Source organism: Osmerus eperlanus, chromosome 23 (assembly GCF_963692335.1).
Source record: "Osmerus eperlanus chromosome 23, fOsmEpe2.1, whole genome shotgun sequence".
Lineage (NCBI taxonomy): Eukaryota > Metazoa > Chordata > Actinopteri > Osmeriformes > Osmeridae > Osmerus > Osmerus eperlanus.
In genome coordinates this window covers 247,663-269,562 of record NC_085040.1, presented here as the reverse complement: position 1 = coordinate 269,562, position 21,900 = coordinate 247,663, and the positions used below count along the sequence as shown (strand labels likewise).

Sequence of the window (21,900 nt, the reverse complement as noted above, 5' to 3'; positions counted from 1 at the left end):
AACATAGAGCACACAGTAACATAGAGCACACAGTAACATAGAGCACACAAATAAAAAGCCCTTCTCTGTTGCTCTCTCTCTCTCTGTTTATCTCTACCCCCCTCCCTCCCCCTCTCTTCTGTGTTATGTTGTCTCCAGTGTCTCCAGGTTGTCATGGAGATGAGTTGTGTTATAGTTAGATAGATACATAGTTACAGAACAGACACCAGAACTGTCAAGACTGGACGCCAACTCACCTCTGTCTCTCTCTGTCTCTCTCACACACACACACCTCTTCCCTCTGGATGGACAGTGATGAGGACAGAGCCAGTATCTCTCACTCCTTCTCTCTTTTCTTCCTCCTCCCTCCCTCCTCCTCCCCCCCCCCTCCTCCTCCTCCTCCCTCCCCTCCTCCTCTCCTCCTCCCTCCCCTCTCCCCCTCCTCCCCCCCTCTTGCCCTCCTCCTCCCCCTCTGAGTGCCCCTCCACCAATCACAGGAGTAGAAATAAGGGATTTATTATCAAAACGAAGAACAGTGTTAATACAGTCAACAAGGAATTAAATACTAATAAACAGCTGTAGAGCACGGCTTCAGGAACAGTGTGTGATGTCAATAACAACTACATCCCTTCCCTTCTGCTCAGTCTGGCTCAGTCTCCTATTGGTCCATCAGGGAAGGGGGGATGTAAGACTGTTTCCTATTGGTCCATCAAGGGAAAGGGGGGAAGTAGTAAGGCAGTTTTCCATTGGTCCGTCAGAGCATGGGGAAAGAGAGAGAGGGAGAAGAGATGATGCAGGCGGTTGAGGAGGGGGAGAGATGGGTGGAAGGGATCTCCTCTCCCCTTCTCCCCTCCTCCTCCCCTCCTCCTCCTCTCCTCCTCCTCTCCTCCTCCCCTCCTCCTCCTCCCCTCCTCCTCCTCTCCTCCTCCTCTCCTCCTCCTCCTCTCCTCCTCCTCCTACCCTCCTCCTCACTCCTCTCCTCTGCTGTGCACCATGGCGTAGTGTCGGCAGGGGGGGTGAGGGCAGAGGGAGCGCAGTGAGATGGGCCAGGAGAACGTGCAGGGAACTGCTTCTAGAACATTCTTCTCCAGGAAGTTAAACACAGGATTCCACCAGGTTCTAGAGAGGTAGTTGTTAGGAACACCACGTAGACCCTGGGGAGAGAGAACAGCCAGACATGGGGAGTGTGAGATATGTGTGTGAGGTGTGTGTGTGTGTGAGAGAGGTGTGTGTGAGTGTGAGGTGTGTGTGTGTGTGTACCTGTGTGTGCTCGTGAGAGAGGTGTGTGTGTGTGTGTATGGGGTGAGTGTGTGTGTGTGTGAGTACCTGTGTGTGTGAGGTGTGTACCTGTGTGTGCTTGTGAGAGAGGTGTGTGTGTATGGGGTGAGTGTGTGTGTGTGTGAGTACCTGTGTGTGTGAGGTGTGTGTGTGTGTGAGTGTGAGGTGTGTGTGTGTGTGTATGGGGTGAGTGTGTGTGTGTGTGTGAGTACCTGTGTGTGTGAGGTGTGTACCTGTGTGTGCTTGTGAGAGAGGTGTGTGTGTATGAGGTGTGTGTATACCTGTGTGTGTGAGGTGTGTACCTGTGTGTGCTTGTGAGAGAGGTGTGTGTGTATGAGGTGTGTGTATACCTGTGTGTATGAGGTGTGTGTGTGAGGTGTGTACCTGTGTGTGTGAGGTGTGTGTGTGTGAGGTGTATACCTGTGTGTGTGAGGTGTGTGTATACCTGTGTGTGTGAGGTGTGTGTGTGTGAGGTGTGTGTGTGAGGTGTGTGTATACCTGTGTGTGTGAGGTGTGTGTATACCTGTGTGTGCTTGTGAGAGAGGTGTGTGTGTGTGAGGTGTGTGTATACCTGTGTGTGCTTGTGAGAGAGGTGTGTGTGTGTGAGGTGTGTGTATACCTGTGTGAGAGAGGTGTGTGTGTGTGAGGTGTGTGTATACCTGTGTGTGTGAGGTGTATACCTGTGTGTGCTTGTGAGAGAGGTGTGTGTGTGTGAGGTGTGTGTATACCTGTGTGTGTGAGGTGTATACCTGTGTGTGCTTGTGAGAGAGGTGTGTGTGTGTGAGGTGTGTGTATACCTGTGTGTGTGAGGTGTATACCTGTGTGTGCTTGTGAGAGAGGTGTGTGTGTGTGAGGTGTGTGTATACCTGTGTGTGTGAGGTGTATACCTGTGTGTGCTTGTGAGAGAGGTGTGTGTGTGTGAGGTGTGTGTATACCTGTGTGTATGAGGTGTATACCTGTGTGTGCTTGTGAGAGAGGTGTGTGTGTGTGAGGTGTATACCTGTGTGTGCTTGTGAGAGAGGTGTGTGTGTGTGAGGTGTGTGTATACCTGTGTGTGTGAGGTGTATACCTGTGTGTGCTTGTGAGAGAGGTGTGTGTGTGAGGTGTGTGTATACCTGTGTGAGAGAGGTGTGTGTGTGTGAGGTGTGTGTATACCTGTGTGAGAGAGGTGTGTGTGTGAGGTGTGTGTATACCTGTGTGAGAGAGGTGTGTGTGTGTGAGGTGTGTGTATACCTGTGTGAGAGAGGTGTGTGTGTGAGGTGTGTGTATACCTGTGTGAGAGAGGTGTGTGTGTGTGAGGTGTGTGTATACCTGTGTGAGAGAGGTGTGTGTGTGAGGTGTGTGTATACCTGTGTGAGAGAGGTGTGTGTGTGTGAGGTGTGTGTATACCTGTGTGAGAGAGGTGTGTGTGTGTGAGGTGTGTGTATACCTGTGTGAGAGAGGTGTGTGTGTGTGAGGTGTGTGTATACCTGTGTGAGAGAGGTGTGTGTGTGTGAGGTGTGTGTATACCTGTGTGAGAGAGGTGTGTGTGTGAGGTGTGTGTATACCTGTGTGAGAGAGGTGTGTGTGTGTGAGGTGTGTGTATACCTGTGTGAGAGAGGTGTGTGTGTGTGAGGTGTGTGTATACCTGTGTGAGAGAGGTGTGTGTGTGTGAGGTGTGTGTATACCTGTGTGAGAGAGGTGTGTGTGTGTGAGGTGTGTGTATACCTGTGTGTGTGAGGTGTGTGTATACCTGTGTGAGAGAGGTGTGTGTGTGTGAGGTGTGTGTATACCTGTGTGAGAGAGGTGTGTGTGTGTGAGGTGTGTGTATACCTGTGTGTGGGCCATGGTGTGGTACCACCAGAAGAGTCTGGAGGTGATGAAGTAAGCGATGACTACGTCAATGCTGTAGTGCTCGTGACCAATCAGGATACAGACCACGCCCACGGCGCTTAGCAACCAGCAGAGCCACTGGTACCACCACATGGAGGGGGGGGAGTCTAAACACACGTAAACAAACACGATCATGTGACTGTGTGTGAGTGTCTGTCTTGTGTGTGTGCGTGTGTGTGTATCAGTGTGTCTTAGGCCCACATACATGAAAACACAAAACACACGTGAGTTTCTTAAACTCCATGATAAACAGGTAAGCCAGGGTGAGCATGATGGTGTGTGTGTTAGGTGTGTGTGTTAGGTGTGTGTGTGCTCCTTACACTCCTTGATGAACAGGTAAGCCAGGGTGAGCATGATGGTGTGTCCGCTGTACAGGAAGTCTCCACACATCAGGTGCCCCCCCGTTATGGAGAGCCCGCCCCCGGCCACCAGCCCCAGAATCCTCCACACCATGCCCTCCGAGTCCCCGTACAGCTGGGGGGAGAGGGGACTGTCACAACATGGTGTGTGTGTGTAGGGGTGTGTGTGTGCATGTGTCTGTAGGAGTGTGTGTGCGTACCTTGGGGGCGCAGGTCATGTGCTTGCCAGGGACAGGCAGGGTGGTGATGTACATGGTGACACAGCGATACAGGTAAAGAGTTCCTATCAGGAAGAAACACCTGCGGCCAATGATGGACCTGGGGGGCGGGGTCAGAGGTCAGCAGGGCCAATCGTCACCTTATTAACCCCTTATTACCCAGTAGAACCCCTTATTACCCAGTAGAACCCCTTATTACCCAGTAGAACTCCTTATTACCCAGTAGAACCTCTTATTACCCAGTAGAACTCCTTATTACTCAGTAGAACCCCTTATTACTCAGTAGAACTCCTTATTACCCAGTAGAACCCCTTATTACCCGGTAGAACTCCTTATTACTCGGTAGAACTCCTTATTACTCGGTAGAACTCCTTATTACTCGGTAGAACTCCTTATTACTCGGTAGAACTCCTTATTACTCAGTAGAACTCCTTATTACTCAGTAGAACCCCTTATTACCCAGTAGAACTCCTTATTACCCAGTAGAACTCCTTATTACCCAGTAGAACTCCTTATTACCCAGTAGAACTCCTTATTACCCAGTAGAACCCCTTATTACCCAGTAGAACTCCTTATTACCCAGTAGAACCTCTTATTACCCAGTAGAACTCCTTATTACTCAGTAGAACCCCTTATTACTCAGTAGAACTCCTTATTACCCAGTAGAACCCCTTATTACCCGGTAGAACTCCTTATTACTCGGTAGAACTCCTTATTACTCGGTAGAACTCCTTATTACTCGGTAGAACTCCTTATTACTCGGTAGAACTCCTTATTACTCAGTAGAACTCCTTATTACTCAGTAGAACCCCTTATTACCCAGTAGAACTCCTTATTACCCAGTAGAACTCCTTATTACCCAGTAGAACTCCTTATTACCCAGTAGAACTCCTTATTACCCAGTAGAACCCCTTATTACCCGGTAGAACTCCTTATTACTCGGTAGAACTCCTTATTACTCAGTAGAACTCCTTATTACCCAGTAGAACTCCTTATTACTCAGTAGAACCCCTTATTACCCAGTAGAACTCCTTATTACCCAGTAGAACTCCTTATTACCCAGTAGAACTCCTTATTACCCAGTAGAACCCCTTATTACCCAGTAGAACCCCTTATTACCCAGTAGAACTCCTTATTACCCAGTAGAACCTCTTATTACCCAGTAGAACTCCTTATCACCCAGTATAACCCCTTATTACCCAGTAGAACTCCTTATTACTCAGTAGAACCCCTTATTACTCAGTAGAACTCCTTATTACCCAGTAGAACCCCTTATTACCCAGTAGAACTCCTTATTACTCGGTAGAACTCCTTATTACTCGGTAGAACTCCTTATTACTCGGTAGAACTCCTTATTACTCAGTAGAACTCCTTATTACTCAGTAGAACCCCTTATTACCCAGTAGAACTCCTTATTACCCAGTAGAACTCCTTATTACCCAGTAGAACTCCTTATTACCCAGTAGAACTCCTTATTACCCAGTAGAACCCCTTATTACCCAGTAGAACTCCTTATTACCCACTAGAACTCCTTATTACCCAGTAGAACTCCTTATTACCCAGTAGAACCCCTTATTACCCAGTAGAACTCCGTATTACCCAGTAGAACTCCTTATTACCCAGTAGAACTCCTTATTACCCAGTAGAACCCCTTATTACCCAGTAGAACTCCTTATTACCCACTAGAACTCCTTATTACCCAGTAGAACTCCTTATTACCCGGTAGAACTCCTTATCACTCGGTAGAACTCCTTATTACTCAGTAGAACTCCTTATTACTCAGTAGAACTCCTTATTACCCAGTAGAACCCCTTATTACCCAGTAGAAATCCTTATTACCCAGTAGAACTCCTTATTACCCAGTAGAACTCCTTATTACCCAGTAGAACTCCTTATTACCCGGTAGAACTCCTTATTACTCGGTAGAACTCCTTATTACTCGGTAGAACTCCTTATTACCCAGTAGAACCCCTTATTACCCAGTATAACCCCAGTAGCCAGTAGTGCAGGACAAGAGCGTACTTGTGTTTGAGGAACAGCCACTGGATGAACCAGAGGGCCATGAGGATGAGCCCGTTGACCTCGGTGACCGTAAAGGCCCAGGGCACCCGGTCCACGTAGTCAAAAAACTTGTCCGGTAACGGCGGGCTGACGGTCTTGTCTGGAACGCGCTCGTGCACCACGGTGATGACCACAGTGGTCAGGACAAGGTTAAAGGTTGCGTACACAAACGCCACCCCTGTCTTCCACCATTCCCGTGGCAACCGCGGGCCCCGCCCCCCCGGCAGGGCGATCTTGACGTAGTCGTGGCGTTTCCTCAGGCAGCGCTGCAGCTGGCCAATCAGACGGACAGGCAGACGGTCGCCGTGGTTACGCTTCCCGCTGCGCCCGCCGTCGTCGGGGGTGTGGTTGGTCTCCGCTGCCGCCACAGCGGGGCGCTGGGGGTTGCCGTTGGCGACGCATGGCGGGGTGGGAGGGGTTTCCATGGTGATGGAGACTTCCAGGTGAGCCCTGTCACTGTCCTGGTCGTCAAGCATCAACTCTGAGGCAGCCATCGCCCCCCGCTCACACCTCACTGGTCAGGAGCCTTAAAATGTGTCTTCTGGCCAATCAGCTGACTGGAAAAGCGTCTTTGGCCAATCAGAAGGATCCAGAGGTTTACTGATTCTCTGTTGTGGTCAGGGATCATCTGCTTCACAAACACCTGCAAACACACACACACACACAAACACACAAGGACCAATTAGGACGCTTGGTATGTTAACTACAGGAACCAGTCTTTACAAGCTAGAGAGGGGAGGAGAGGCAGCAGTACTGGTTAAACAGAAAGTCATGAATCTGTGTGTGTGTGTGTGTGTGTGTGCCACCTGTGTTTCCAGATACCTGGAGGGAAGGGGAGAGTCAACACAATCGATAAGACAAACTACTTTTCCTCTTCTCTCTCTCTCAGATAACACACACACTCACTCTCTCACACACACACACACACACACACACACACACACACACACACACACACAGGTAATCCACATCAGGAAGTAGGACCTGACAGTGGGAGATTTCAGTAACCTGAGAGAGAAGCAGACACACCTACACTTACACAGTAGACATTCCTTCTGAGAACACACACACACCCATTCCTGCACTCCTGAACAAACACCTCACACCTGACAGGTCCCTCTGTGTGTGTGTGTGACAGAGAGATAGACATTTTATAAAAATACATTTGTTTGTTTATATATTTGTTGACCTGAATTCATCATTACAACCAATGAGTACCCAAGAGAATAGGAGGGGGAGGAATACTAGGGGAGGGAGAGGGGGAGGGGGAGAGAAGAGAGAGGGAGAGGGTGTAGAGAGAGGACTTTTGTTATAGAGATTTATTGAGAAAACCATTTTAATTTCAACATGTGACACACACACACTCACACACTCACACACACTCACACACTCAGGCTCACACACAGGCCACACACAGGCAGTCTGTGGTGACTATGGGGCAGACAGACAAGGTGCTCAATTAGTTGATAACTAACAGAATGTGAATAATTAACTTCCTCTCTCTTCCTCTCTCTTCCTCTCTCTCCACACCATAACCTGGGGAGTCAGGTGGCTGAGTGGTGAGGGAATCGGGCTAGTAATCCGAAGGTTGCCAGTTCGATTCCCGGTCATGCCAACTGACGTTGTGTCCTTGGGCAAGGCACTTCACCCTACTTGCCTCGGGGGAATGTCCCTGTACTTACTGTAAGTCGATAGATCGCAGACGCTCTGGATAAGAGCGTCTGCTAAATGACTAAATGTAAATGTAACCTACCCCTGACCCACACTGTGTCTGCTATCTAATGTGTATACTGTATAAATACACAGTGTATCTACGGAGTCTCAGTCTTTGCATGATATATGTATATATATTTACTGTGTATATACTGTCTACACAGTGAGCCATTTCAATCTTCAGTGTGTTTGTGTGTGTGTGTGTGTGAGTGTGTGTGTTTGACCTAACTACATCCGCGTGTTTCCTGTTTGTATTGCTCACATGCACTAGACGGGCCCTCTTATTATCATCAGAATCAGAATTTGTTTCTTAAAGTTTTCACAGTTTGTGACGTACGCATCTTTCCCACTACCAGTCAGCACGATATAGGTTTTTAAACAACCCAAGACACAATTATAATGTTACGCTATAACATCACAATTATAACATCACAGTAGAACTCATCCTGAAGGTCTTTCCACACCAGGTCTGTGTTGGTGTGCCGGGCTTGATCACGACCCGGACAGCGATCTAGGAAGCTACCATCACCCACCTGTCCAGGTGCAGCACTTAGCACGTAGCTAAGCTAACTCGAACCCAGGTTCAACCAACCATCATTTTCCGTCCGTACGGAATCAGAAGGAGTGTTTCTTACCTGTTGCAGTACAGCGGGAGGGGGGGGGGGGAATCCGTTCAGATGAAGAACAATACTGCGACTTTCTTACTTCCTTCCTTGTCACTTGTCCTTTCCTCACTCCCCGTTTCTGTCTCTCGGTGCGGCGCGAGCTCAGTGCGCTCCTCCAAAAGTCAACAAGTCGCCACCTCTCGCTCTAGCCCCACCCCCGGCACCGGACGCCCTTCCCCTATGAGGAACGCCCGGCCACTCCTTTCAAATAAGTGACTTCTCGCCAAACGTCTCGTTCTAATGAGTCATCGCTCGGATTTAACTTCGGTATTTTCCGGAATAGGAGACTGATTCAGTCCGACTCCAAACTCTAACAGCTTAACTCACCTCTCCTATTAAGCCGCGTTTATCCCTGTGACTAACCGGACCCGCGGTCGGTAAACGACACATGACGCGAGGATAGTGGTGATTTACTGTTATTAAAGGAGAGCGTGAGAACTAGATGACCAATGTCGTCTCATAGGGCTGGGTTTGAAAGAAGCTGTTTGGGACAGAACCGCGGAGAGAACAGCCGTGTTCAGCAGAGCACATTGTACACAGATCTGTTGTACATGTTACGCTTTTAGAGAACATCTCCAGACTGAATGTGTTTCCTTTCACATAGACTGAACCACGCGCATCTCCCGTCTTCAGGTTCTGAGCGGGAAACACCTTCGTGTGTGTGTGTCAGTTCAGTTTCGCCCCTGGTGTCAACAGGTAATACTTGAACTCTGACTCGGCTCCGTGGGGAGAGGAGGGTGATGTGCGCTGTGTCTCCACCAGAGGGCGCTGTGAGGCAGGCTGACAGCTGACTGCTCAGACCTGCTGTCTGCAGGTGACGTCAGCTCTGGGTGGTGTTGTACGTAGGAGAAAGACAGGGGAGAGACAGAGAGAGAGAGAGAGAGAGAGACAGAGAGGGGGGGAGAGAGACAGAGAGAGAGAGGGGGGAGAGAGACAGAGAGAGAGTGGGGGGAGAGAGACAGAGAGAGAGAGGGGGGAGAGAGACAGAGAGAGAGGGGGGGAGAGAGAAAGAGAGAGAAGGGGGAGAGAGACAGAGAGAGAGAGGGGGGAGAGAGACAGAGAGAGAGGGGGGGAGAGACAGAGAGAGAGAGGGGGGAGAGAGACAGGGAGAGAGAGGGGGGAGAGAGACAGGGAGAGAGAGGGGGGAGAGAGAAAGAGAGAGAGAGGGGGGGAGAGAGACAGAGAGAGGGGGGGGAGTCTCCCGAGTCCATGTCACCATTCTTTCTCCCCCCTCCTTTCTGTCTCCTCCTCTCTCCCTCCCCCATCTCTCCTCCCTCCCCCATCTCTACTCTCTTCTCCCCTCCTTTAGAAGACAGTAACATTCTGGTCGTTTCAAAAAGCAGTTCCATTCATCCCCTGCTGCTGGGTGAAACAGCTAGGAGCCACGATACTGAGACCAGACTCCGTCCGGACCAGCAATCACTCCACTCTTCTCTGTGTGTGTGTGTGTGTGTGTGTGTGTGAGAGCTAGAGAGAGAGAGAGAGAGAGAGAGAGAGAGAGAGAGATAGAGAGAGAGAGAGAGAGAGAGAGAGAATATGGGGGGAGGGAAGGGGCTGTTAAACACTCCTATCGAACGTTGTTACAATTCTTTTCACAGTTGTTGATAGAAGAACAGTTCAGGTAGACAGACAGACAGACAGATGAACAGGTAGACAGACAGACAGACAGACAGACAGACAGATGGACAGATGGACAGATGGACAGGTAGACAGACAGACAGATGGACAGGTAGACAGACAGACAGATGGACAGATAGACAGAAAGACAGATGGACAGGTAGACAGACAGACAGACAGACAGATGGACAGGTAGACAGAAAGACAGATGGAGAGGTAGACAGACAGACAGACAGATGGGCAGGTAGACAGACAGACAGATGGACAGATAGACAGACAGACAGACAGATGGACAGGTAGACAGACAGACAGATGGACAGATAGACAGACAGACCAATGGACAGGTAGACAGAAAGACAGATGGACAGGTAGACAGACAGACAGACAGACAGATGGACAGGTAGACAGACAGACAGATGGACAGACAGACAAATGGAGAGGTAGACAGACAGACAGATGGACAGATAGACAGACAGATGGACAGGTAGACAGACAGACAGATGGACAGGTAGACAGACAGACAGATGGACAGACAGACAGATGGACAGACAGACAGACAGACAGGTAGACAGACAGACAGACAGATGGACAGGTAGACAGATAGGCAGGTGAGGACATCACAGCTGTTGAAAGGTTAAGCTGATCTTATCAGGATCAGTGTGTGTGTGTGTTTATGTTGGTGCAGGTTGACTTCCTAGTTGCAGCCGTAAAGAGGAGCAACACAAACAGATCAGATCACTCTGGTCCTGATCACACACACACTCACACACTCACACACACAGCCACACACTCACACACTCACAGTAAACATGATCTGGATGACGCAAGAGGAAGCTAAAACAATGGTTCTGTGTAGGGAGCTACAGGTGCAATCACCATACACACACATACACACATATAGACACACATAAACACACATAAACACACACCTGGAGGGTGACACCACACTGCACTGTTGGGTTTGTGTATAGGAACCCAACACCCCTGTCCCTCTCTCTGCCTTTGTCTCTCTCTCTCTTTCTGTGTGTCTCTCTCTCTCTCTTTCTGTGTGTCTCTCTCTTTCTGTGTCTCTCTCTCTTTCTGTGTGTCTCTCTCTCTCTTTCTGTGTCTCTCTCTCTCTTTCTGTGTCTCTCTCTTTCTATGTCTCTCTCTCTTTCTGTGTCTCTCTCTCTCTTTCTGTGTGTCTCTCTCTCTCTTTCTGTGTCTCTCTCTCTCTCTTTCTGTGTGTCTCTCTCTCTTTCTGTGTCTCTCTCTCTCTCTTTCTGTGTCTCTCTCTCTCTTTCTGTGTCTCTCTCTCTGCCTTTGTCTGTCTTTTTCATGCTCTTTTATAATCTCTCTCTCTCACAGACATCCCTGTTACTTTCCATCTCTCTCTCTGTCATTTAATTAGGGAGAGAAGGGGGCTTAAACACATGAGTGAATATGTGGTTGTAGAGAGAGAGAGCAGGGGAGAGAGAGAGCAGGGTAGAGAGAGAGGGGGAGAGAGAGAGTGGGAGAGAGAGAGCAGGGGAGAGAGAGGGGGAGAGAGAGAGCAGGGGAGAGAGAGAGCAGGGGAGAGAGAGAGCAGGGGAGAGAGAGAGGGGGAGAGAGAGAGAGTGGAAGAGAGAGAGTGGGAGAGAGAGAGCAGGGGAGAGAGAGAGGGGGAGAGAGAGAGCAGGGGAGAGAGAGAGGGGGAGAGAGAGAGCAGGGGAGAGAGAGAGCAGGGGAGAGAGAGAGGGGGAGAGAAAGAGGGGGAGAGAGAGAGCAGGGGAGAGAGAGAGCAGGGGAGAGAGAGAGCAGGGGAGAGAGAGAGAGGGTGGGAGAGAGAGTGAGAGAGAGAGAGTGGGAGAGAGAGAGTGGGAGAGAGAGAGAGTGGGAGAGAGAGGGGGGGACAGAGAGGGGGGGGACAGAGAGAGGGGGGGACAGAGAGAGGGGGGGACAGAGAGGGGGGCGACAGAGAGAGGGGGGGACAGAGAGGGGGGGGACAGAGAGGGGGGGGGGACAGAGAGGGGGGGGGCAGAGAGTGAATGAGGTAATTGTTTCTTACTTGGTTTCACAGATCCCACTGGTGAAACACACCTACACTGTCTTACAGCAGAACTGTGCATGAAACACAAAAACACACTCACACACACATACACTCACATTAGGGTGTGTATGTGTCTTCTATGTTCTGTGTTCTGTGTTCTGTGTTCTGTGACCTTACCCTGACCCTGACCCTTGACCCTTGACCCCTGACCCTGATGGCAGAGAGACAGACCGTAATACCACGTGTGTCCAACACATGTTCTAACACACACACACTCACACACACTCACACACACACTCACACACACACACACACTCACACACACACACTCCTCAAGACACACACATCTCAACATACTCCCCAACACACACACACACAGGTCATACCTCAGGGGAGGGGGTGTGCTCAGCTCTACATCTCCTCCTTTGATCTTGACTACAAGCAGGACCTTACAGGATATTACACACACACACACACACACACGCACACACTGAACTGGATATTACAATGGGTGTTCTGTAACATGTCATCATGACATCTGATGAAAGCATACTGTCTCACTGTCTCACACAAACACACACACTCTCCCATGATCCTACAATACACATCATATTCTACGTGTGTGTGTGTGTGTGTTTGGGGGGGTTTAAACTCTTGACCTGCGAGAAATCATACTATACGATACTGGAGACATTATTGCAGATTTATTAAAGATATTTAAATATAAAACATCTGTAAATAAATCACAGCTATCACAGACTATACCTGTTATTACCTTTACTTACTCAGCACACACACACACACACACACATACACACACACACTTACACTACACAGACACACACAGATACACACAAATACACACAAACTCACACACAGACATGGGGCATGCTAAGCGAATTAGGGGAAAGACAGTCTGTTCAGATGCCACGCCACAGCAGCTTAACTCTGCTAGGGCTGGGTGTGTGTGTACCACAGCAGGTTAACTCTGCTAGGGCTGGGTGTGTGTGTACCACAGCAGGTTAACTCTGCTAGGGCTGGGTGTGTGTGTGCCACAGCAGCTTAACTCTGCTAGGGATGGGTGTGTGTGTACCACAGCAGGTTAACTCTGTTAGGGCTGGGTGTGTGTGTACCACAGCAGGTTAACTCTGCTAGGGCTGGGTGTGTGTGTGCCACAGCAGCTTAACTCTGCTAGGGCTGGGTGTGTGTGTACCACAGCAGGTTAACTCTGTTAGGGCTGGGTGTGTGTGTACCACAGCAGGTTAACTCTGCTAGGGCTGGGTGTGTGTGTGCCACAGCAGCTTAACTCTGCTAGGGCTGGGTGTGTGTGTACCACAGCAGGTTAACTCTGTTAGGGCTGGGTGTGTGTGTGCCACAGCAGCTTAACTCTGTTAGGGCTGTGTGTGTGTGTACCACAGCAGGTTAACTCTGCTAGGGATGGGTGTGTGTGTACCACAGCAGGTTAACTCTGCTAGGATGTGTGTGATATGAAAGCACTGTCCTTCTTGTTGAACATTGCTAACGAGGCGGCAACACTTGTTGCTTGCACACACCTTCCGCTGTGCGCGAAAACTCACAATTATGCACACACACACAATCAGAGATCACCTTACACTTCCCAAAGGGACAAACTTTCCTCTCCGCTGTTCGGAAGTAAGTTAACCGAGCGCGAGATCCCCTGCAGCGGTTTACAGTAATAATGACTGTTTATATAAGCCTGGTTGTTCTCAGGTTACTAGGGAACAACGAGCGTGCGTGGTATCAGTCACACGCACGTGCATAGAACACACGTTCAAGTATGAAGTGTGAAGAAGTGAACATGCTGTCAGTCCTCCTCGTGCCCCCACATGCTCATGAGTGGGCGGACGGGACGCTCGTGGGAATCCGGCGCGTGCTTGTGTATAAACTATACTTTTATGTTTGAGACGGCGGGAGTTTATTATCAAAGCGTTTCTGTAGACGTTCATTCACGGGAGAGGTTTACGGTGTTTCAGTTCCCTTCACACCACACCAGATTCAGACGGCAGCTAGACTCACATGTCACCAGTTTGGGCGGACGTGTGCAAATGAGTTTTTGATCCCAGATGCGCAGGCTCGCGCTCCTTCGTTCACCGTATCGATAGGCTTCAAGGTATCGATGTGAGAGAAGGAGGGGCGCGCGCGGGGCGGGGGAGAGTCACGGATGTTGGGACCGGTCGATGGTTGGACGGAGGCAGGGTGGGCGTGCGCGGCTGGCGGGGTTATAAAACCGAGCATCTGGAAACAGCGGACCTCAAGCATCCTCGAGCATCACGGAGACCAGGCGCGAGGACACTCCGCGCGAGGACACTCCGAACAAGCATTTTGAGGGATACCTGCCGCTTCTCGCGGCAGAACAAACTCACCACAGTACCTGCTCTTCAGATCGTTTTAGTTCTATCCCAGCATGCAGATCCCTGGACAGGGGCGAGTCTCGTGGGTGCTGGTGGTGTTGGCCGTCATGGCATGGACCGGAGAGGCGCGTGTCAAACTCAACTCTATCAGAACGGTCATCCTACGGGAGTCGCACGTGCAGGCGTTCAACCGGAGCATAGGAGACAGAGGAGACGATATGGTAAGAAGAGAAGAGAGGGAGAGAGAGAGAGAGAGAGGGAGGGAGGGGGGGAGAGAGAGAGAGAGAGAAAGAGGGGAAGAGAGAGAGAGGGGGGGGAGAGAGAGAGGGAGGGAGAGAGAGAGAGGGAGAGAGAGAGAGAGAGAGAGAGAGAGAGAGAGAGAGAGGAGAGGAAGGGAGATAAATAGTTGCACAGAAAGAGAAAGTAATTTGAAACTTCATACTTTTGGCCTTTTGGGATATTCACTGCATAACATATGAATCTGTATTTATAAAACAGGATATATCATGTACTAACCCTCTCTTCCCTCTCCTCTCCTCTCCTCCCTCTCCTCTCCTCCCCTCATCCTCCAGGTGTATCCATGTATTAGTGATTTGGAATGCAGCGAGGGCAGTTATTGCCACGCCCCCTCCCGGAGAAACCCTGCCCCACCTCGCTGTCTCACCTGCCGCAGGAAGAAGAGGCGTTGCCATAGAGATGGCATGTGCTGCTCCGGCAACCACTGTAGCAACAGTAAGGACCTTAGAACTCTCCTGAAAATCACACACACACACACACACACACACCTGCATGAACATGGTGGTTCTGAAGCTCACCAGATCCTCACACCTGTCTCTGTCTCCCCTCCCCCCTCCCTCTCCTCTCCCTCCCTCTCCCCTCCCTCTCCCCTCCCCCCTCCCTCCCTCTCTCCTCCCCCCCTCTCTCAGATGCGTGTGTTCCAGTGGTCGTGTCTCACAGCATCCAGGATCTGGGATGGAGGAGAGGAGGGAGGAAGACTGGGAAGAGCCCCACCAAACCTTCCACCAAAGGTAACCATCCACACACACGGACATTATACACACACACCACACGCACACACACTCTATACACATTCATACCCACAAACTGTATACACACGCACTATACTCACACACATCCTATACACACCCTTCCTCCCGTTTGTACCCCCCCCCCCCCAGGTGGTCCGGGTTCCCCCTGCGTGAGGTCAGCTGACTGCAGCCTGGGGCACTGCTGTGCGCGGCACTTCTGGTCCCGTGTGTGTAAACCTCTGGTGCTGCTGGGACAGGTGTGCACACGCCAGCGCAGGAAGTTACATCACAGCCTGGAGCTGTTCCAGCGCTGCGACTGTGGGGCGGGGCTTAGCTGCAGGCCGCTGGCACGCCACGCTCAACAGCTCACAGGCCACGCCCAACAGCTCACAGGCCACGCCCACCAGCTCACAGGCCACGCCCACCGTTCATCGGCATCATCATCCTCGTCTTCGTCGCTGCCGTCGCCAACGAAAGCTCGACTTCATGTCTGCCAGAGAGAGTGAAGAGAGGAGAGGAGAGAAGGAGGGAATAAAGTGATCATCCAGCCTGATGGAGGAGGATGAGGTTACAATCCAACCTGAAGACTTCAAGACTGTGTGTGTGTGTATCTCTGTGTGTGTATCTGTGTGTGTGTGTTTCAAAAATTCTCCCAGATGTAACATACTTCAGAGGGGAACAAAGATTTCTATGATTTTTTAATAAAAGTATTTACAAGTACTGTACAGCTGGTGTTCTGTGTGTCTAAATATGTGTGCGTGTGAGAGAGAAAGAGAGAGAGAGAGAAAGAGAGGGAAAAATGGAGAGGGGGAGGAGTGCGAGAGAAAGAAAGGGAAAGCAAGAGAGAGAGGAGAGACCGGAGAGAGAGAGGAGAGAGAGAGGAGTGAGAGGAGAGAGGAGAGAGAGGAGTGTCGAACGCCCCTGAAGGAGCATTCGTTTTGATGGACTTTGGAGAAACAATTAAAAAAAAAAAAAAAAGAATAATGCTTAATAATGAGAAGTGTGCATTTTGGCAAATGTGTTTGACTTTGTGCATACGTATATCCAAGTTGTGCATTAAAAAGTTGTAGATGCTTGCATACATATATAAAGGTTTTGCAATTTTAAGTTTGGTGTTTTTAAGAGGAGTTTTGACCTCTAACATACGCATGTGTTTTATTAGAAAGAATGTGCATTGGCAAATGTTTTTTAAGAAAGTGCTTGCATAATATTTTAAAGAATGTTAAGAAATAGCTGGAAAATGTTTTAGAACCTTTTTTACCTTTTTTGAATTTTAAAAACTTTGTAGATGTGCATCTTAAAATGGATATGTAGTATTGCTAATGTGTAAAAGTTTAAGACGGAGTGTTTCAGTATGATAAATGCAGAGGATGTGGTTAGGAAATGCTTGAATAGATGGAACCACATTTAACTTTTTGGAGAATACAGGAAACGTGTAGACCGATACCTGCGTCAAAGTCTAGACAGGGCCATCACGTGTTAAAAGAAATAAGAATGAAAGTTGGGGGTAGAGAGAAAGCTTTTTGAGAGTTGTACTTCGTGAGTCGAGTAGTCGAGGTTGTTAGTTCCTGAGCCTGTTTTTCTGTAGAGTGTCCGCCTGTGCCTATTTTAGCAAAGAGTTTTCTTTTCTGTCAGTTGTGCTGCTGTTTTACTAGTGACCCAGGGTCCGCGTTTTCCTATTTTTTTTGTCGTGCCTTAATCAAGGAGGCTTTAGCTTACCTTTTTCTTTTCCTTTTTTACACTTTTGTATCTGTTCCAATAATCTGCCAATAAAAATTTGAAAAGACAGTCGTTGCTCTACCGCCCATTTGTGCGCCCCCCGCTCGAGACCAAGGGATCCACTCAGCGCCCCACACCGATACTCAGGTGAGTTCCCCGGGAATCGCGACCAGTCATTTAGGCACGAAAACTGCCCAGCTGGTGTTTACGCGAAACAGGGTCTTGAAGTGTTCATCTGCTCAGACACATATACTCTCTCGATAGGTGCGGTGTTGCGTCTCACAGATAAACTAACGGGGGGAATAAGGGCGGAGGAGGGCTCTTGAACGTTTTTGTTATCGGGTGGGAAGGGCGCGGTAACCGGAAGCGAAACGTAGCCATAGGAATAAGTGATCGATAAATTATGATGTTTTGCCCAAAAAAGGGCCTATAAACGTTTGCTGCTATAAAAGATCCCTCCAGGTTTGCGTCAGGAGGCCCCGGTGAGCGTCTGTGACACCGTGGTTTGGTTGGGTGCGGAGATTCCTTTCCAGGGAGGGAGGGAGCCTCGGACCAGCTCGTAGCCAAGCGTGTGTTCTCCGCACACGTAGCCTATGCAAATTCGTGAGACCCCGTGCGAGAGTTGGGTGGCGTAGCGAGGCGTAACAGTACATTTGTTGCCGGGGGACCAGCACCCCGGTCAGCGACCTCGAGTCCCCACACGATCGTTCGACAGGAGAGAGAGGAGAGGGGAGAGAGAGGAGAGAGAGGAGAGAGGAGAGTGAGAGGAGAGAGAGGAGAGAGAGAGGAGAGAGAGGAGAGAGAGAGGAGAGAGAGGAGACAGAGAAGAGAGAGGAGAGAGGAGAGAGAGAGGAGAGAGAGGAGAGAGAGGAGAGAGAGAGGAGGTAGAAGAAAAGATGCATAGAAAGGGAGAAGAGAGAAACTCAAGTCCAACACGTGCAGAAGTACATGTATGTGTGGATATATTCATTGTACATATTTGTGTGTGTGTATGTGGAGAAGTTGATTCACATCAGGTGATTGGGAGTCAGGTGGCTGAGCGGTTAGGGAATTGGGCTAGTAATCCGAAGGTTGCTGGTTTGATTCCTGGCTGTGAAAAATGACGTTGTGTCCTTGGGCAAGGCACTTCACCCTACTTGCCTCGGGGAGAATGTCCCTGTACTTACTGTAAGTCGCTCTGCTAAATGACTAAATGTAAATGTAATCCTCCAGCAGTCTTGTTTGTCTTCTGTTTTACAGCTCTGCTCTGATAGGATCACACACAAACACACACTTTACTGCCCAGAAGTGATAAGACTAATGCCCCAGTGTTATCACTAGAGACAGGTAGGGAGAGGTGGTTATACAGTAACTAGAGCATACACACACACACACACACACACACACACACACACACACACACACACACACACACACACACACACAGGGTGTGCCTCTGTTCCCTTCCTTTATGAAGCTGCTAGTGTGTCAGGAGCTTCTCTGCTGATCACTCCTGAGACCACTGATCAGGTAGGACACACACTCTCACAGACACACACACGCACACTCTCACAGCATTGAGCTGTATTCAATTACAAACATTTTCATCCATTTAGTTTCTTTATGTATTTTTACTAAAATTAACAATAGAAATGTTTACCTGACAGTGAAGACTGCCTTCCTGTTGGTTAGCAGTCATAGCAACCACCATGCAGCCCACCAATGATAGAGCAGATCAGGAGCACTGTAGCAACCAAGGCCATCAACGTTTCCATGACGAACACGGTGTTCACCATGGTGACCGGGATCATCGCCACGACGACCCCAGTGTGCTGAGCCTGAACGTGCTGCTATTGGGCAAGGTGCAGAGTGGGCGGAGCTCTGTGGGGAACGTTCTGATTGGAGGAGGAGAGTTCCGGCAGGGCTGTCTGGAGTTTTGTGACCGGGTCATGTGATCTGCGCTGTCGAACTTTCTCAAATACTTCCGCCGGAAAGGGGCGGAGTCTGACCTGAGACTAAGGGTGATGGACACGCCCCCTTTGCCTCCCCCAGAGAGGGGGGAGAGGGGGGGAGAGAGGGGGAGATCAGGGGGAGAGTGCGTGAACAGTTCGTGGAGGGAGTTCATGTTGTGGTGTTGGTGGTGAGGGCAGATGTACCTATACTGGACACACACCTGACCCTCAGTACTGAGGTAGGAACACACACACACACAGTGTGTTCCAAAGTATTAATGTGTGTGTGTATGTGTGTGTATATACGTGTGTATATAATGTGTATAAACATATTTTTATGTGTGTGTCCAGGCTGTGCTGGCACTGACCGAGGCTGTGTGTGTGTGTGTTTGTGTGTCCAGGCTGTGCTGGGTCCAGGTTGGAACAGTCACGCTCTGCTGGTCGTGACCCACGCTGACTCTCTGAGGGAGGCGGGGCTTAGGATGGAGCCTTACCTGACCCAGGCGTCTGATTCGCTCAGAGCTTTGATTGACACAGTGGGGGGGCAGGTGCCTGTTCCTGAACGGCTCATCTGATTGGCCAGAGATAGAAGGACGGCCTCTCAGGGACCGCGTCCTGGCCCTGTCTGCTCAGAACAGACACACAGCCCTGACCCCTGACCCCTGAACCTGGATAACTGACCAGCTACAGACTGACCTCTGTTGACCTGATCCAGACCATGACAAAACAATAAAAAACACATTTTCAAAAGTTGTACATTTATTTGATCCATCCTCTGTACCATGTCTGGTATGTGTTGAGGTGTGTGTGGTGAGGTGTGTGTGGTGAGGTGTGTGTGGTGAGGTGTGTGTGTTTACGTGTGTGTGTGTGTCTGGCCTGCTGTGTTTCCTCTCCTCCTCCGGCTGTTTCTCTCTCTCCGTGAGGCAGGTGTGGAGGCAGAGGCAGGTGTGGAGGCGGGGGCAGGTGTAGAGGCAGAGGCAGGTGTGGAGGCGGGGGCAGGTGTAGAGGCAGGGGCAGGTGTGGAGGCAGGTGTGGAGGCAGGACCGGTTCTGGAGGAACGGGCAGGTTTAGAGCAGAAGCAGATGTGGAGGCAGGGCAGGAGCAGGACTGAACAGTGCTTTAGCTGAAAAAGAAAACAGGAAGTAATTAGCCACTGCAACACACCATAATGTTCATGTTATGAAACATCTTAAAAGGCCTCATCCTCCTCCTCCATGTTTAAACAGCCTCATCCTCTCCTCGCCTCATCTTGCTGAGAAGCTGCTGGGGCCTCAGAGCGGCCAGGCTGGGGCCTCAGAGCGGCCAGGCTGGAGCCTCAGAGCGGCCAGGCTGGAGCCTCAGAGCGGCCAGGCTGGCGCCTGAGAGCGGCCAGGCTGGGGCCTGAGAGCGGCCAGGCCCCTCCTCTGGCTGGTGTGTGTGTGTCTGTGTGTGTGTGTGTGTGTTGCGTGCGCGTGCGTGTGTGTGCGTGTGTGTGTGTGTGCGTGCGTGTGTGCGTGCGCGTGTGTGTGTGCGCGTGTGTGTGCGCGTGTGTGTGTGTGGTACCTAGCCTCTTCCTCTGGCTGGTGTGTAGTTGGGTCTTCAGGTCTGAGATGTCCTTCTTCAGACGGGCGTTCTCCACCAGCAGCTTCTTCTCCTCCTCACAGAGCTGTGGAGCACTACACACACACCACACACACAGGGGGGGAGTGTGTGTGTGTGGTGTGTGTGTGTGTGTGTGATGTGTGTGTGCGTGTGTGATGTGTGTGTGTGTATCTTACTTGCTTTCTCCCTCAGCAGCAGCACCTGCTGTGTGAAGTACTCCATGGTCTGCTCGTTCTCCTGTGGGGGCAGCTTGTGGAGGGGGGGGACAGGGGGAGTCTGGGGGGAGAGGGGGAGGAGGGGAGGGGGGGAGAGGGGAGGGGGGAGGAGGGGAGAGGAGGGGTGGAGGGGAGGGGGGGAGGAGGGGAGAGGGGGGTGGAGGGGAGGGGGGAGAGGAGAGGGGGGTGGAGGGAGGGGGGGAGAGGGGAGGGGGGGAGGAGGGGAGAGGGGGGAGGAGGGGAGAGGGGGGAGAGGGGAGGGGGGGAGGAGGGGAGAGGGGAGGGGGGGAGGAGGGGAGAGGGGGGAGAGGGGAGGGGGGAGGAGGGGAGAGGGGAGGGGGGGAGAGGGGAGGGGGGGTGGAGGGGAGAGGGGGGGTGGAGGGGAGGGGGGAGGAGGGGAGAGGGGGAGAGGGGAGGGGGGGAGGAGGGGAGAGGGGGGAGAGGGGAGGGGGGAGGAGGGGAGAGGGGAGGGGGGAGGAGGGGAGAGGGGGGAGGGGAGGGGGGGAGGAGGGGAGAGGAGGGGTGGAGGGGAGGGGGGAGGTGGGGAGAGGGGGGTGGAGGGGAGGGGGGAGGAGGGGAGAGGGGGGGTGGAGGGGAGGGGGGGAGGAGGGAGAGGGGGGGTGGAGGGGAGGGGGGGAGAGGGGAGGGGGGAGGAGGGGAGAGGGGGGAGGAGGGGAGAGGGGGGAGGAGGGGAGAGGGGGGGTGGAGGGGGAGTAGGGGAGAGGGGGGGTGGAGGGGAGGGGGGAGAGGGGAGAGGGGGGGTGGAGGGGAGGGGGGGAGAGGGGAGGGGGGAGGAGGGGAGAGGGGGGAGGAGGGGAGAGGGGGGAGAGGGGAGGGGGGAGGAGGGGTAGAGGGAGGGGGGGAGGAGGGGAGGGGGGAGAGGGGAGGGGGGGGAGGAGGGGAGAGGGGGAGAGGGGAGGGGGGGAGAGGGGAGGGGGGGAGAGGGGGGAGGAGGGGAGGGGGGGTGGAGGGGAGTAGGGGGGGTGGAGGGGAGGGGGGGAGGAGGGGAGAGGGGGGAGAGGGGAGGGGGGGAGGAGGGGAGAGGGGGGAGTGGGGAGGGGGGGAGGAGGGGAGAGGGGAGGGGGGAGAGGGGAGGGGGGAGGAGGGGAGAGGAGGGTTGGAGGGGAGGGGGGGAGGAGGGGAGAGGGGGGTGGAGGGAGGGGGGGAGGAGGGGGGGAGGAGGGGAGAGGGGGGAGGAGGGGAGGGGGGGAGGGGGGGAGGAGGGGAGAGGGGAGGGGGGGAGGAGGGGAGAGGGGGGAGAGGGGAGGGGGGGAGGAGGGGAGA

General features: G+C 51.8%; 3 protein-coding genes and 1 long non-coding RNA gene across 4 annotated transcripts; 2 read left to right on the top strand and 2 right to left on the bottom strand.

The window, feature by feature from the left end:
- Positions 1-479: 479 nt before the first annotated feature.
- On the bottom strand, positions 480-8,299 carry sgms2b (sphingomyelin synthase 2b). Its single transcript, XM_062449036.1, has 6 exons — positions 8,116-8,299; positions 5,729-6,410; positions 3,689-3,806; positions 3,450-3,603; positions 3,070-3,236; positions 480-1,133 (listed from the first exon to the last, which is right to left on the bottom strand). Exons 2-6 carry the CDS (start codon positions 6,259-6,261, stop codon positions 948-950), a joined length of 1,158 nt encoding a protein of 385 aa, XP_062305020.1. The 5' UTR covers positions 6,262-6,410; positions 8,116-8,299; the 3' UTR covers positions 480-947.
- A 5,744-nt stretch (positions 8,300-14,043) lies between these two features.
- On the top strand, positions 14,044-15,818 carry LOC134009900 (dickkopf-related protein 2-like). The gene is made up of 4 exons (XM_062449660.1): positions 14,044-14,363; positions 14,715-14,874; positions 15,069-15,170; positions 15,321-15,818. Exons 1-4 carry the CDS (start codon positions 14,196-14,198, stop codon positions 15,674-15,676), a joined length of 786 nt encoding a protein of 261 aa, XP_062305644.1. The 5' UTR covers positions 14,044-14,195; the 3' UTR covers positions 15,677-15,818.
- A 738-nt stretch (positions 15,819-16,556) lies between these two features.
- LOC134009533 (GTPase IMAP family member GIMD1-like) lies at positions 16,557-19,575 on the top strand. Its single transcript, XM_062449042.1, is given in 4 exon segments — positions 16,557-17,036; positions 18,129-18,926; positions 18,962-19,368; positions 19,370-19,575. Coding segments are annotated over 3 exon segments (873 nt in total). The 5' UTR covers positions 16,557-17,036; positions 18,129-18,577; the 3' UTR covers positions 19,487-19,575.
- LOC134009534 (uncharacterized) lies at positions 19,562-20,675 on the bottom strand. Its single transcript, XR_009928242.1, has 3 exons — positions 20,578-20,675; positions 20,363-20,475; positions 19,562-19,943 (listed from the first exon to the last, which is right to left on the bottom strand). It is a non-coding gene; the product is annotated as an uncharacterized LOC134009534 (long non-coding RNA).
- Positions 20,676-21,900: the final 1,225 nt, after the last annotated feature.